Source organism: Oncorhynchus masou, chromosome 13 (genome assembly GCF_036934945.1).
Source record: "Oncorhynchus masou masou isolate Uvic2021 chromosome 13, UVic_Omas_1.1, whole genome shotgun sequence".
Taxonomy (NCBI): Eukaryota; Metazoa; Chordata; class Actinopteri; order Salmoniformes; family Salmonidae; genus Oncorhynchus; species Oncorhynchus masou.
The window spans coordinates 6,130,947-6,146,795 of NC_088224.1; the positions used below are offsets into that span (position 1 = coordinate 6,130,947).

General features: G+C 46.9%; 2 protein-coding genes across 2 annotated transcripts in view; both read right to left on the reverse strand.

Annotated features, from left to right (window-relative positions):
* LOC135551626 (NHS-like protein 3) overlaps positions 1-2,917 on the reverse strand; it is a 4,229-nt gene extending 1,312 nt beyond the window's left edge. The window contains 4 exon segments of the mRNA XM_064982814.1: positions 1-280; positions 282-657; positions 924-1,143; positions 1,447-2,917. The exon segment at positions 1-280 is cut by the window's left edge and continues 507 nt beyond it. Of these exon segments, the coding sequence (XP_064838886.1) occupies positions 1-280; positions 282-657; positions 924-1,143; positions 1,447-2,917 (2,347 nt within the window).
* Positions 2,918-5,694: 2,777 nt separating this feature from the next.
* The window catches only part of LOC135551627 (NHS-like protein 3), a 75,693-nt gene continuing 65,538 nt past the window's right edge, over positions 5,695-15,849 (reverse strand). Inside the window, exons 4-8 of the mRNA XM_064982815.1 lie at positions 12,882-12,925; positions 12,608-12,740; positions 6,451-6,558; positions 6,076-6,218; positions 5,695-5,841 (exon numbers count right to left, since the gene is read on the reverse strand). Of these exons, the coding sequence (XP_064838887.1) occupies positions 5,695-5,841; positions 6,076-6,218; positions 6,451-6,558; positions 12,608-12,740; positions 12,882-12,925 (575 nt within the window). The remainder of the gene's footprint in view (positions 5,842-6,075; positions 6,219-6,450; positions 6,559-12,607; positions 12,741-12,881; positions 12,926-15,849) is intronic.

The following is a 15,849-nucleotide window of genomic DNA, read 5'->3' on the forward strand; positions in this document are numbered from 1 at the left end:
GAAGACCATCTCTGGAAGACATGGCCGCTGTCTTCATGCGGATGGCTTCCTGCAAGCGCATGGAGGGGGCCATTATCGACGGCGATGATGACTTCAATGACAGAGGTGGGGATTTTATACATGGGGATTTCCGGATTGGTTTTTGGGGTGTTGTGTTCTGGGATCCAGGAGTTTGGGTAGGGATTGGACTCTGATCGTGTGCAGGTGGATTCCCCTTGTTGTAATTATTGTTGTTGTCGGAAGGCGTTTTCATCTGGTCTTCACTGACGTTGACCGATCTGGAGACGTACCATTTGAAGCAGAGAGGGTGTGACCAGTGGAATGTTGGCGTCTTCTTTGGGAATGGAGGCACTGTTGTGCCCAGACAGATGCTCTGTGCTCCTGGTCTCTCTGTTCACCAAGCTGAGCTGTCTCCTGGCAGGTGGTTGGTTCTCAAATGGGAGGGGGAGAAGAGGTGGGACATTGACGGGGGGTGGAATGGGGGCACTCACAGCAGGCTCAGAGTGCATCGGATCTTCAAATTGTACAGGCGAAGGGAGGGGGACACTGATAAGAGATGGAGGAGAGATACTTGAGGGGGCAACAAGGCTGTTTTCATTGGTGGTGGGGGAGGAGCCTCCTGGAGTGAGGGAGGGACACCCTCTGATAGAGCCAGGACTTCATGTGACTGAGGAGAAGTTTCTGTTGGTTGAGTTATGGTTTCCTGCATTGTTATTGACTGCTGGGCAGATGGCTTGACCTCTGCCTCTTTCTTATTGGGCTGAACTGGAGAAACAACAGTTGACTCAATTGTGGGAATTGCTTGGAGCTCAGCTGATTCAGATACCTCAGAGCTGGTTTCATGAGTTGGAACAGCATTAGAATTCAGAATCACCTCTTCAGGTCTATCCTCCTTCATCTCCATTTGAGCCAGAATGGGTGACAGATCTGCAGTTTCCCCATTCACAGCCCCAGCCACAGTTGCTCCATTCACAGTTTCCGTAACCTCCTCCACATCCAGAGCCACAATGGACTCCTCCTGGACATCAGTGACTGTGTTACAGCTCGCCACTACATCTGGCAAGCTCTCCGTCATGAAGGGAGGGGGAGGAGGTGGAAAGTCCATCTCATCTGGCTCATCAAAGACTGAATCTGCCGGCTCCTCTGGTGGGGGTGGAGGGGCCAGCAGGGCTCTACTATGGGAATCTTTTCCTCACACTCCTCCTCTACCTCAAGTGGGGGAGTGGACACTAAGGAGGGAGGTGTCTTAGAAGGGGGTGGAGGAGGGTGGTGGGCAGGGGGAGGGGAGGCTGGAGGAGAGACCCTGTCCACTTTGGGAGGCTCCATGGCAATGGTCTGTGTAAATGACTCTGGTTTAGTGGGACTTTCCTCTGTAGTGTTTTCAGTAGCACTCTGACCTTCGACCTCCTTAGTTACTACTTCAACTTCCTTAGCAACTCCCTCAACTTCCTTCAACTACCTCAACCTCAACTTCCTTAGCTACCACCTCTACCTCCGCCTGTAGGGAACACTTCTCACTCTCGCTGGGAGATTCTACCTTCTCCTCTACTGTGACCTCACCAAATGGCAACTTTTGTTGAATGTCTGTTGTTACTTGAACTGCAGGTTCTTTTCTACGAGCACTTTTCTTCATGACAGGAGGGGGTTCCCTCTTTGGAATCGTCGCTAAACTAACTTGTGTCTCTAGACTCTCTTCTTGATCCTTGACCTGTACAATACTACTACTACTCTGCTCCTGGCTTTGGTTCTGCTTCTGGACCTCTACACTTGCTTCTGCGATCATCTCCGGACTTCCTTTTTCTTTCGTTTGACTTTCCGTGCTCTCGACTCCCTGACTAACACAATCGGATACCTCAGACACCTGCTCTAGCGTAGGCTCAGTTTCTTCTTTCGAAACAATGTATTTGCTTTCTGATTTTATCAAAGGGACTTCCTCTACGGTAGCCTGCTTTTCATCTGAGCCTTGAGACTCTTTGCTAGCTTCAGTTTGAGGTTCCTGCTTTTGCTTAATGATGTCAGCTTCATCTTTTAGTTCCTGTTGCCTCTGGAGCTGTGCTAGCCTGTTGACGTTGGGGCAAGGACCGCACAGCAGTTCGAAGGTGTGTCTGTTGTGGGCCCAGGTTTCCGGGGGTGGCGGGGAAGGGGCTTTGATGTTGGGGGGTGGCGGAATGTTAAGCAGCTCTCTGATCGCCATGGATGCAGAGCAACGGGTCGGGGTCACCGTGGTCACCGTTGGTGGCTTTTCTGTTGTCCTTAGAGGCGGAGGTGGGGAGGCCTGCTGGGGTGTGCTAGAGATGCTTTTTGAAGCCTCTTGATTGATGTGTTCTGATGTGACTGAAGACAGGGAGTTGAGGGAAGACGAGACAGAGGCTGCCGAGGAGGAAGCTCTTGAACCAGAACGTTCCGGTTTGATCGGCATCTTCTGGTGTTTACCTGGCGAGGCGAAAGGGCAGATCCCCTTGAGGGAGAGTGTCGGCGTTCCACTCTGCGTTGAGTACCCACTGGAGGGGGACATGGTCTTTTCAAATGTATCTCCCTCTGAGGGAGCTTTCTGTGGGGAAGAGCTGCTGGACCCTGGCCTACCATCAGGGGGGTGCTGTGTGGGACTCAGAGGATTAGAGGCTGCGGAGGATCTTGTACCATTTAAAGAGTTAAACGCAGATGAGTTGGATACAGGGATAGAGCGCTTTGTGATTTCTTTGTAGAGCTCTTTAGAGATCTCGATAGTAACCAAGCTTGTGTCCTCCGCAGTCTCACCACCCACAGAGTCACTGAGGTCTTTAATCTCCACCAGTCGCCTCTTTATCATCTCCTCCTGGTGCAGGGAGTTGGTTCTCCTGGGGAGCCGGGGCAGCTTGGTCTTCATGACCGACAGACTGCGAGAGAATCTGTGAGAGTCTCCTCCAACATCGCTCATCTCCCAGCACTGACAGGCCCAGATAGATCCGACTCAGGCCCCCTGAGCAGTGAGCAGTTGCAGTACCAGTAACCTGCTACTGGTGCTGTGGGTTATGTAGGTGACCCAGCTAGCTGAGCTTTCACTGTGTGGTCGCCGTAGGCTCACCAGTCACCATGTCCTGGTCCCCAGCACCAGGCTGCTGCAGCAGTCTCTCCTGCCCAACAAGGCTCTGTGGAGCTGTCTGTGGAACTGTTAGCTGTCATATTATGGGGGAGCTGTGGAGCTGTCATACTATGTAGAGAACTGTGGAGCTGTCATTATGTAGAGAACTGTCGTCATATTATGGAGGAGATGGACTTGATCATCTGTGGAGCTGTCATACTATGAAGAACTGTGGAGCTGTCAGTAGGCTCCAGCCGTCATACTATGATCCCTGTGGAGCTGTCATACTATGTCACTGAGCGTGTGGTCGTGGAGCTGTCATTATGTAGAGAACTGTGGAGCTGTCATTATGTCACGGGAACTACTGTCACCATGGGAAAGGTCATTATGCTTCGTGGAGCTGTCATACTATGTAGAGAACTGTGGAGCTGTCATAGCAACCATGGCCACCTGTGGAGCGACCTATGTAGAGAACTCGAGGACGTGGAGCGGGGAACTTGCTGTCATACTATGTAGACGACTGTGGACAGATGAACTGTGGAGCTGTCATACTCTGTGGAGCTGTCATACGTAGTGTGGACCGTGGAGCTGTCATACTTTAGAGAACCCATTGTTTCCATTGGTGTGGATGGCTGGTTCTGTAGAGAACTGTGGAGCTGTCAATCTGTGGAGCTGTCATACTATGTAGAGAACTGTGGAGCTGTCATACTATGTAGAGAACTGGAGCTGTCCGTAGAGAACTGTGGAGCTGTCATACTATGTAGAGAACTGTGGAGCTGTCATACTATGGAGAACTGTGGATGTCATACTATGTAGAGAACAGGTAGGTGGGAGCCATGTAGAGGAGGAGCTGTCATGTAGAGAACTGTGGAGCTGTCACCTGTGGAGCTGTCATACTATGTAGAGAACTGTGGAGCTGTCAATGTACTGTGGAGCTGTCATTATGTAGGAACTGTGGAGCTGTCAACATGAGGCTGTGGAGCTGTCATATATGTAGAGAACTGTGGAGCTGTCATACTATGAAACTGTGGAGCTGTCATATGTAGAGAACTGTGGAGCTGTCATACTATGTAGAGAACTGTGGAGCTGTCATATTATGTAGAGAACTGTGGAGCTGTCATACTATGAGAACTAGATACTATGAACTGTGGAGCTGTCATTATGTAGAGAACTGTGGAGCTGTCATACTATGTAGAGAACTGTGGAGCTGTCATACTATGTAGAGAACTGTGGAGCTGTCATACTATGTAGAGAACTGTGGAGCTGTCATACTATGTAGAGAACTGTGGAGCTGTCATACTATGTAGAGAACTGTGGAGCTGTCATATTATGTAGAGAACTGTGGAGCTGTCATTATGTAGAGAACTGTGGAGCTGTCAGAGAACTGTGGAGCTGTCATTATGTAGAGAACTGTGGATGTCAGAGAACTGTGGAGCTGTCATACTGTGGAGCTGTAGTAGAACTGTGGAGCTGTGGAGCTGTCATACTATGTAGAGAACTGTGGAACTGTGGAGCTGTCATACTATGTAGTGAACTGTGGAGCTGTCATATTATGTAGAGAACTGTGGAGCTGTCATACTATGTAGAGAACTGTGGAGCTGTCATACTATGTAGAGAACTGTGGAGCTGTCATACTATGTAGAGAACTGTGGAGCTGTCATACTATGTAGAGAACTGTGGAGCTGTCATGCTATGGAGCTGTCATATGTAGAGAACTGTGGAGCTGTCATTATGTAGAGAACTGTGGAGCTGTCATACTATGTAGAGAACTGTGGAGCTGTCATACTATGTAGAGAACTGTGGAGCTGTCATATGTAGAGAACTGTGGAGCTGTCATGTAGAGAACTGTGGAGCTGTCATACTATGGAGAACTGTGGAGCTGTCATACTATGTAGAGAACTGTGGAGCTGTCATACTATGTAGAGAACTGTGGAGCTGTCATACTATGTAGAGAACTGTGGAGCTGTCATGTAGAGAACTGTGGAGCTGTCATGTAGAGAACTGTGGAGCTGTCATACTATGTAGAGAACTGTGGAGCTGTCATACTATGTAGAGAACTGTGGAGCTGTCATTATGTAGAGAACTGTGGAGCTGTCAGTAGAAACTGTGGAGCTGTCATACTATGTATGTGGAGAGAACTGTGGAGCTGTCATATTATGTAGAGAACTGTGGAGCTGTCATTATGTAGAGAACTGTGGAGCTGTCATACTATGTAGAGAACTGTGGAGCTGTCATACTATGTAGTGAACTGTGGAGCTGTCATACTATGTAGGAGCTGTGGAGCTGTCATACTATGTAGAGAACTGTGGAGCTGTCATACTATGTAGAGAACTGTGGAGCTGTCATACTATGTAGAGAACTGTGGAGCTGTCATATTATGTCAGAGAAACTGTGGAGCTGTCATACTATGTAGAGAACTGTGGAGCTGTCATACTATGTAGAGAACTGTATAGCTTTAAGTATATGGATCTTATTTCAGTGTTTCAGATAACAAAGCAATTGTTTATCCAGTAATGGGGGCAAACATTTCCATATCGATGACCCCAGCAGAAAGAAACATGGTGACAAACACCATTCACTCACAAGTGGCTCCTGGAGGAAGCTGGGGAATCCAACCGAGCAAGAGAGAGGTGTCATACTATGTAGCCCGGCACGGCCAGAGATTTGGGCCTCTGGGTGGAGGAGAGATGAGAGTCCAGTCCCCTGTGGTAGCTGAAGCCCTGGTCGTCCCTGTAAACAGACTGGAGGTGGTGTCTCAACAGCTGCTCCTCTCTGGATGCCTATTCAGGTGAGATTAGTTGTAATTATAGTGATTTTAGCGGATTCTTGTTTAACATAAACAATAACTACCTTAGTTTCAAAGAATCCTTATTGGAAATAAAACAGAAGTTATGTTTTGTCATTGAAAGTAGCAGTCTGTAATTAAAAGTAGGACACTGTAACGTAAAGCAGAAAATAAAAGCTGGGGTTGTAAAGGTAAAAACAAGCCTCACCGCCAGTTCTGAGACATGTACCTTTGCTCCATCGTGGTTGGCTAGAGGGGTTTCTCCGTCGATGGTGGGGATGACGACCACGTCTGGTTGGCTGCCACTACCTTGTCCTCCAGAGCCGTTCGGGAGCTTGGAAGGAACTTGGTACGCAGACCCAGTGTGCAGGTCTAGAAGGAGAATGGAGGAAAACATCACATCGCCTCATTTCAATATGACAAAAGATCGTACCATTGACTTTACTTCTTTTAAATGACAAGGCGGCTATAAGGCTATTCATTCAGTATAGATCCCATTTTATTCAGTGAAACCACTAACCCACAAAACCCTGGAACGTTGTTGGTTCGCGGTGACTTGGTAAAGTGAAGCTCAGTGCAATCCATCCGCTACATACATACGTACCCAGCTCTCTCTGGACCTGCTGGGGTATGCCCATGATAGTTGTCCTCCTGCTCCTGTTCTTCCCTTTCTCTAGTCTTTTCACTGGGTTCAGGGGCTTGAACGTGGAGCCTGAGAGAAGAGGGTTTAGAGAAGGACGAAGGATAAGACAAGTGGATTTATGAGTAAAGATGTGATGCGGGTTTAAATGCACTTTAAAAGTTTGATTTGATTCGAAGGGATGAAAGGAGAGATGAAGAGTTAATATATTATATACAATATTGAGAATCACAGTCGGATTCAATAGTGAACGATTGGAATAGTGTTTGGAGAAGATTTTCAAAGAGAAGGACAGAAATGTGTTGGATTTAGGGCTGTGACGGTCATGGGATTTTGGATGGATGGTAATTGGCCAACCAAACGACTACTAGCAAAACCACAACAAAGAAGACATATCTTTCCCTCTCCTAACCCTGGGCTGCCGTAGATCACATTTGGTTGTGCTTCTGCTGACGGGACGGTCAGGCATTTGTTTAGGAGCGAAGTTTCGTCCTGTTAATTTAAGAGGCTGTGTTACCGCAGAAACGGACTCAACCGCACAAACGGCTGACCGTTCCGTCTTCAGTCAACAGTTATGACTGTTATTTTTTTATTCTCACGGCGTTCTTTGTTCGTAACTGTCGGTAACATGGTTATATGGTATTTTTACCATCCCTAGTTGGAATGGTTTAGGCTTCAGGAACTCAGAGGGTCTGGTTGTAAATTACCATGAGATTCAGTGAGAGGGAATCAGTGAGTATTATGGGATTCAGAGCCTTGCCCCCAAGCTGGGCCATACCAGGAAGAGGCAGAGCACTATTTGGATGGTAGAGACATTCCAAGACAGTAACAAACTACAGCTCTCTCTCTGTGTGTGTGTGTGTGTGTGTGTGTGTGTGTTTTGACTATTCTTTGTGTGTAACGAGATCCTCTGGTTTTGTCTACAGGTCTAAACAGAATCTAACCACAGTGACAGTGTGTGTGTGTAGAGACAGACTATTCTTTGTGTGTAACGAGATCCAGTAGACTGGTTTTGTCTACAGGTTAACAGTAGAACCCAGTAGACAGTAGAGACCCAGTAGACAGTAGAGACAGAAAAGACCCAGTAGACAGTAGAGACCCAGTAGACAGTAGAGACCCAGTAGACAGTAGAGACCCCAGTAGACAGTAGAGACCCAGTAGACAGTAGAGACCCAGTAGACAGTAGAGATAGAGACCCAGTAGACAGTAGAGACCCAGAAAAGACCAGTAGACAGTAGAGACCCAGTAGACAGTAGAGATAGAAAAGACCCAGTAGACAGTAGAGACCCAGTAGACAGTAGAGATAGAAAAGACCCAGTAGACAGTAGAGATAGAAAACACCCAGTAGACAGTAGAGACCCAGTAGACAGTAGATAGAAAAAGACCCAGTAGACAGTAGAGACCCAGTAGACAGTAGAGATAGAAAAGACCCAGTAGACAGTAGAGACCCAGTAGACAGTAGAGATAAGACCCAGTAGACAGTAGAGACAGAAAAGACCCAGTAGACAGTAGAGATAGAAAAGACCCAGTAGACAGTAGAGACCCAGTAGACAGTAGAGACCCAGAAAAGAGACCCAGTAGACAGTAGAGACCCAGTAGACAGTAGAGATAGAAAAGACCCAGTAGACAGTAGAGACCCAGTAGACAGTAGAGACAGAAAAGACCCAGTAGACAGAGAGATAGACAGAAGAGACCAGAACAGAAGAGACCCAGTAGACAGAAGAGATAGAAAAGACCCAGTAGACAGTAGAGACCCAGTAGACAGTAGAGACAGAAAAGACCCAGTAGACAGTAGAGACCCAGTAGACAGTAGAGACACCAGTAGACAGTAGAGACCCAGTAGACAGTAGAGATAGAAAAGACCCAGTAGACAGTAGAGACCCAGTAGACAGTAGAGATAGAAAAGACCCAGTAGACAGTAGAGACCCAGTAGACAGTAGAGACCCAGTAGACAGTAGAGACAGAAAAGACCCAGTAGACAGTAGAGACAGTAAAGACCCAGTAGACAGTAATACCCAGTAGACAGTAGAGACCCAGTAGACCCAGTAGAGAAGAGACCCAGTAGACAGTAGAGACCCAGTAGACAGTAGAGACAGAAAAGACCCAGTAGACAGTAGAGACCCAGTAGACAGTAGAGACCCAGTAGACAGTAGAGACCCAGTAGAGACAGAAGAGACCCAGTAGAGACAGAAGAGACCCAGTAGAGACAGAAGAGACCCAGTAGAGAGTAGAGACAGAAGAGACCCAGTAGACCCAGTAGAGACCAAGTAGAGACCCAGTAGAGACAGAATATTGACCCAGTAGACAGTAGAGACAGAAGAGACAGAGACCCAGTAGACAGAGTAAGACCCAGTAGAGACAGAGTATTGACCCAGTAGAGACAGAGTATTGACCCAGTAGACAGAGAGACAGAGAAATTGACCCAGTAGACAGTAGAGACCCAGTAGACAGTAGAGACAGAAGACCCAGTAGACAGTAGAGACCCAGTAGACAGTAGAGACAGAAAAGACCCCCAGTAGACAGTAGAGACCCAGAAATTGACCCAGTAGACAGTAAGACCCAGTAGACAGTAGAGACCCAGTAGACCCAGTAGACAGTAGAGACAGAGACCGTAGAGACCCAGTAGACAGTAGAGACCCAGTAGACAGAAGAAAAGACCCAGTAGACAGAGAGACCCAGTAGACAGAAGACAGAAAAGACCCAGTAGACAGTAGAGACCCAGTAGAGACAGAAGAGACCCAGTAGAGACAGAGAGACCCAGTAGACAGTAGAGACCCAGTAGACAGTAGAGACAGAAAAGACCCAGTAGACAGTAGAGACCCAGTAGACAGTAGAAGAAAACCCAGTAGACAGTAGAGACCCAGTAGACAGTAGAGATAGAAAAGACCAGTAGACAGTAGAGACCCAGTAGACAGTAGAGAGACCCAGTAGACAGTAGAGACCCAGTAGACAGAAGAGACCCAGTAGACAGAAGAGACCAGTAGACAGAGAGACAGAAAAGACCCAGTAGAGACAGAACCCAGTAGACCCAGTAGAGACAGAAGAGACCCAGTAGACAGTAGAGACCCAGTAGACAGTAGAGACAGAAAAGACCCAGTAGACAGTAGAGACAGTAGACAGAGACAGAAAACACCCAGTAGACAGTAGAGACCCAGTAGACAGTAGAGACAGAAAAGACCCAGTAGACAGTAGAGACCCAGTAGACAGTAGAGACCCAGAAAATACCCAGTAGACAGTAGAGACAGAAAAGACCCAGTAGACAGTAGAGACCCAGTAGACAGTAGAGACAGAAAAGACCCAGTAGACAGTAGAGACCCAGAAAAGACCCAGTAGACAGTAGAGACCCAGTAGACAGAGAGACAGAAGAAGACCCAGTAGACAGTAGACCCAGTAGAGACAGAATTGACCCAGTAGACAGTAGAGACAGAAAAGACCCAGTAGACAGTAGAGACCCAGTAGACAGTAGAGACAGAAAAGACCCAGTAGACAGTAGAGACCCAGTAGACAGAAGACAGAAAAGACCCAGTAGACAGTAGAGACAGTAGACAGTAGAGACAGAAAAGACCCAGTAGACAGTAGAGACAGAAAAGACCCAGTAGACAGTAGAGACCAGTAGACAGACCCAGTAGACAGTAGAGACCCCAGTAGACAGTAGAGACCCAGTAGACAGTAGAGACCCCAGTAGACAGAGAGACCCAGTAGAGAGACCCAGTAGAGACAGAAGAGACCCAGTAGAGAGACAGAAGAGAAGAGACCCAGTAGACAGTAGAGACCCAAGTAGAGACCCAGTAGAGACAGACCCAGAGACCCAGTAGACAGTAGAGACCCAGTAGACAGTAGAGATAGAAAAGACCAGTAGACAGTAGAGACCCAGTAGAGACAGAACAGTATTGACCCAGTAGAGACAGAAGAGACAGTAGATACCCAGAGACAGTAGAGACCCAGTAGAGACAGAGTATAGAGACAGAAAAGACCCAGACCCAGTAGAGACAGACCCAGTAGAGACAGACCCAGTAGACAGTAGAGACCCAGTAGAGACAGTAGAGACAGAAGAGACCCAGTAGACAGTAGAGACCCAGTAGACAGTAGAGACAGAAAATTGACCCAGTAGACAGAGAGACAGAACCCAGTAGACCCAGTAGACAGTAGAGACAGAAAAGACCCAGTAGACAGTAGAGACCCAGTAGACAGTAGAGACAGAAAAGACCCAGTAGACAGTAGAGACCCAGTAGACAGTAGAGACCCAGTAGACAGTAGAGACCCAGTAGACAGTAGAGACAGAAAAGACCCAGTAGACAGTAGAGACAGTAAAGACCCAGTAGACAGAAGAGACCCAGTAGACAGTAGAGACCCAGTAGACAGAGAGACCCAGTAGACAGTAGAGACCCCAGTAGACAGTAGAGACAGAAAAGACCCAGTAGACAGTAGAGACCCAGTAGACAGTACAGAGACCTAGTAGAGACAGAAGAGACCCAGTAGAGACAGAAGAGACCCAGTAGAGACAGAAGAGACCCAGTAGAGACCAAGTAGAGACCCAGTAGAGACAGAAGAGACCCAGTAGAGACCAAGTAGAGACCAAGTAGAGACCCAGTAGAGACAGAATATTGACCCAGTAGAGACAGAAGAGACAGAGTATTGACCCAGTAGAGACAGAGTATTGACCCAGTAGAGACAGAGTATTGACCCAGTAGAGACAGAGTATTGACCCAGTAGACAGTAGAGACAGAAAAGACCCAGTAGACAGTAGAGACCCAGTAGACAGTAGAGACAGAAAAGACCCAGTAGACAGTAGAGACCCAGTAGACAGTAGAGACAGAAAAGACCCAGTAGACAGAAAAGACCCAGTAGACAGTAGAGACCCAGTAGACAGTAGAGACAGAAAAGACCCAGTAGACAGTAGAGACAGAAAAGAGAGACAGAATATTGACCCAGACCCCCAGTAGACAGAGAGACCCAGTAGAAAAGACCCAGTAGACAGTAGAGACCCAGTAGACAGTAGAGACCCAGTAGACAGTAGAGACCCAGTAGACAGAAGAGACCCAGTAGACAGAAGAGACCCAGTAGAGACAGAAGAGACCCAGTAGAGACCCAGTAGAGACCCAGTAGAGACAGAAGAGACCCAGTAGAGACAGAAGAGACCCAGTAGAGATAGAAGAGACCGTAGTAGAGACCCAGTAGAGACAGAGTATTGACCCAGTAGAGACAGAAGAGACCCAGTAGAGACAGAAGAGACCCAGTAGAGACAGAGTATTGACCCAGTAGAGACAGAAGAGACCCAGTAGAGACAGAAGAGACCCAGTAGAGACAGAAGAGACCCAGTAGAGACAGAAGAGACCCAGTAGAGACCAAGTAGAGACCCAGTAGAGACAGAGTATTGACCCAGTAGAGACAGAAGAGACCCAGTAGAGACAGAAGAGACCCAGTAGAGACAGAGTATTGACCCAGTAGAGACAGAGTATTGACCCAGTAGAGACAGAGTATTGACCCAGTAGAGACAGAGTATTGACCCAGTAGAGACAGAAGAGACCCAGTAGAGACAGAGTATTGACCCAGTAGAGACAGAGTATTGACCCAGTAGAGACAGAGTATTGACCCAGTAGAGAGAGTAGATTCCCAGTAGAGACAGAAGAGACCCAGTCGAGCGACAGTAGATGCCCAGTAGAGACAGTTTGTTGCCTGCACTATGCTTTGTGGACAGAGGTTGCTCTCCGGTTTTGTGTTGAAACAAAGGTGTTGAATTTATTGTGTCTTATTGTTTCGACCTTCGGCCTATATTTCACGGTCACAAGGCATATGAACTAACAGGTTATAGAGCAAACAACGCAATTATCACAAGGCGTTGGTTGTAATTAATCTTTTTGTTCTGTCTTCCACGGTGATTTTACCCAGGCCCCACTGCTGGATTCATGGAAACTTTTGGAAAAGCTTGTGTCTGTTGAAAAACCTGGAGGCCTTTGGCATCGCCCTGCCCAGGTTCTCTCACAGAATGTGTCTTGCAGGTGAAGCGACACACACACACACACACACACACACACACACACACACACACACACACACACACACACACACACACACACACACACACACACACAGACACAAAAAAAACGGTCTTCTCCTTTACCTTGGCGCGTGATCACGGGTCTCGTGGACATGGCTGACGATACAGCGGAGGTCGCCGCGGTAACAGAATTCCCGGCGGTGCTTCCGGACTCCTGAAATCCATCCCAGTGGTTGGAGCTGACATCCTGTTCTGGCTGGAGAGAGAGATCACAGGAGTGGGTGTTAAGGAAACAAGCTATTCCGTCTCTGTGTACTCTCGCAGAAGCTGTTGTCTGCTCCGCTCTCTTAGTCCTTGATGAGCCACGTAAGATTGCTTCAAATGAACCACTACTTACGAGGCCACTCTGATCATCCTGAAAGCCCACTCCATTATTATATTCTGATGGAGAAACACACAAAAAAAAGGGGGTATTCAATCACAGATGAATCCATACACGGCTCCAACAACGACATTTAACCATCTGGGGTTGAACCCCAGTGATATGGTCTGAGTACAACTCTTCATGTTGTATACTGAGTGTGTCGTACTCACCCTCTAGTAGGGAGTAGTGAGAACATACATTCAGGAAAATATTCAGACCCCTTCGCTTTTTTTCCACATTTTGTTGCAGCTTAATTGTAAAAATGGATTAAAAATGGATTATCGTACACACGATACCCCAGTGTAAGGAGCAACGCTAGAGATGAGAAGCAAATACAGGGGAGTGAACATTTACCTGGGAAAACGGACATCAAACCAAAACAAGAACATCATCTGAACAGGGGGAACAAAACGACGTAACGACAATAATTCTGACACAGGGAACAAACTGAGGAGCACACAGATGAATAGGGGGGAGGGGGGGATCAACAAGGTAATGAGAGTCCAGGTGAGTCCAAAATAGCTGTGTGTTTTATTTTTAATTGATTTATTTTTCATTTCACCTTTATTTAACCAGGTAGGCCAGTTGAGAACCAGTTCTCATTTACAACTGTGACCTGGCCCAAGATAAAGCAAAGCAGTTCGACACAAACAACAACACAGAGTTACACATGGAATAAACAAACGTACAGTCAATAACACAATAGAAAATAGAAAAATCTATGTACAGTGTGTGCAGATGGCGTTAGGAGGTAAGGCAATAAAGAGGCCATAATAGCAAAGTAATTATAATTTAGCAGATTAACACTGGAGTGATAGATGAGCAGATGATGATGTGTAAGGAGTGATACTGGTGTTCAAAAGAGCAGAAAAGTAAATAATAACAATATGGGGATGAGGTAGATTGGGTGGGCTATTTACAGATGGGCTATGTACAGCTGCAGCGATCGGTTAGCTGCTCAAATAGCTGACGTTTAAAGTTAGTGAGGGAAATAAAAGTCTCCAGCTTCAGTGATTTTTGCAATTTGTTCCAGTCACTGGCAGCAGAGAGACCTGGAAGGAAAGGTGGCCAAAGGAGGTGTTGGCTTTGGGGATGACCAGTGATGATGTAATGATGGTGACAGGTGAAGTAATGAAGGAGACGGGGACGCGGGAGCAGGCGTGACACACCCATAATGACAAGCAACAAACCCAGAAATACCACATTTACATTTAATACCTTTATTTACAGAAGTATTCAGAACCTATGAGACTTGAGCTCAGGTGCATCCTGTTTCCATTGATCATCCTTGAGATGTTTCTACAACTTGATTGGAGTCCACCTGAGGTAAATTCAATTGATTGGACATGATTTGTAAAGGCACACTCCTGTCTATATAAGGTCCCACAGTTGACAGCGCGTGTCAGAGCAAAAACCAAGCCATGAGGTCGAAAGAACTGTCCGTAGATTGAAGTCACTCCTCAGTAAAAGGCACATGACAGCCCGCTTGGAGTTTGCCAAAAGGGACCTAAAGTCTCTCAGACCATGAGAAACAAGATTCTCTGGTCTAATGAAACAAAGATTGAACTCTTTGGCCTGAATGCCAAGCATCATGTCTGAAGGAAACATGGCACCATACCTGCAATGAAGCATGGTGGTGGCAGCATCACGCTGTGGAGATGTTTTTCAGTGGCAGGGACTGGGAGACTAGTCAGGATCAAGGGAAAGATGAACGGAGCAAAGTAAAGAGAGATCCTTGGTGAAAACCTGCTCCAGAGCGCTCTGGACCTCAGACTGGGGCAAAGGTTCACCTTCCTATAGGACAACGACCCTAAGCACACAGCCAAGACAATGCAGGAGTGGCTTTGGGACAAGTCTCTGAATGTCCTTGAGTGGCCCAGCCAGAGCCCGGACTTGAACCCGATCTAACATCTCTGGAGAGACCTGAAAATAGCTGTGCAGCGACGCTCCCCATCCAACCTGACAGAGCTGGAGAGGATCTGCAGAGAAGAATGGGAGAAACTCCCCCAAAACAAGTGTGCCAAGCTTGTACAGTCATACCCAAGAAGAATTAAGGCTTTAACCGCTGCCGAAGGTGCTTCAACAAAGTACAAAGTAAAGGGTCTGAATACTTATGTAAATATGATATGAGTTTTTTTATCTTTAATATTTAATCATATTTGTTTACAGTTTCTCATTATGGGGAATTGTGGTTTCATTATGGGGGTATTTTGATACCATTATGGGGGTAATTGTGATGTCATTATGGGGGTATTGTGATGCCATTATGGGGGTAATTGTGATGTCATTATGGGGGTATTGTGATGTCATTATGGGGGTAATTGTGATGTCATTATGGGGGTATTGTGATGTCATTATGGGGTATTGTGATGTCATTATGGGGGTAATTGTGATGTCATTATGGGGGTATTGTGATGTCATTATGGGGGTATTGTGTGTACATTGATAAGGACACATTTTTATTTAATCAATTTTAGAACAAGGCTGTAACGTAACAAAATGTGGCAAAAGTGAAGGGGCATTAATACTTTCAGAATTAACTGTATCTTATATTGTTACTGTTTAGAGTGTGTAGTGTGTAGTGTGTAGTGTGTAATGCTGCCCTGCTGTTGTAGTGTCTGTAACCCCTCCCGTGCCTCAGTGTGTAGTGTGTAGTGTGCAGTGTGCAGTGTGTAGTGTGTAATGCTGCCCCTGCTGTTGTAGTATCTGTAACCCCTCCCGTGCCTCAGTGTGTAGTGTGTAGTGTGCAGTGTGTAGTGTGTAGTGTGTAGTGTGTAATGCTGCCCTGCTGTTGTAGTGTCTGTAACCCCTCCCGTGCCTCAGTGTGTAGTGTGTAGTGTGCAGTGTGCAGTGTGTAGTGTGTAGTGTGTAATGCTGCCCCTGCTGTTGTAGTATCTGTAACCCCTCCCATGCCTCAGTGTGTAGTGTGCAGTGTTCAGTG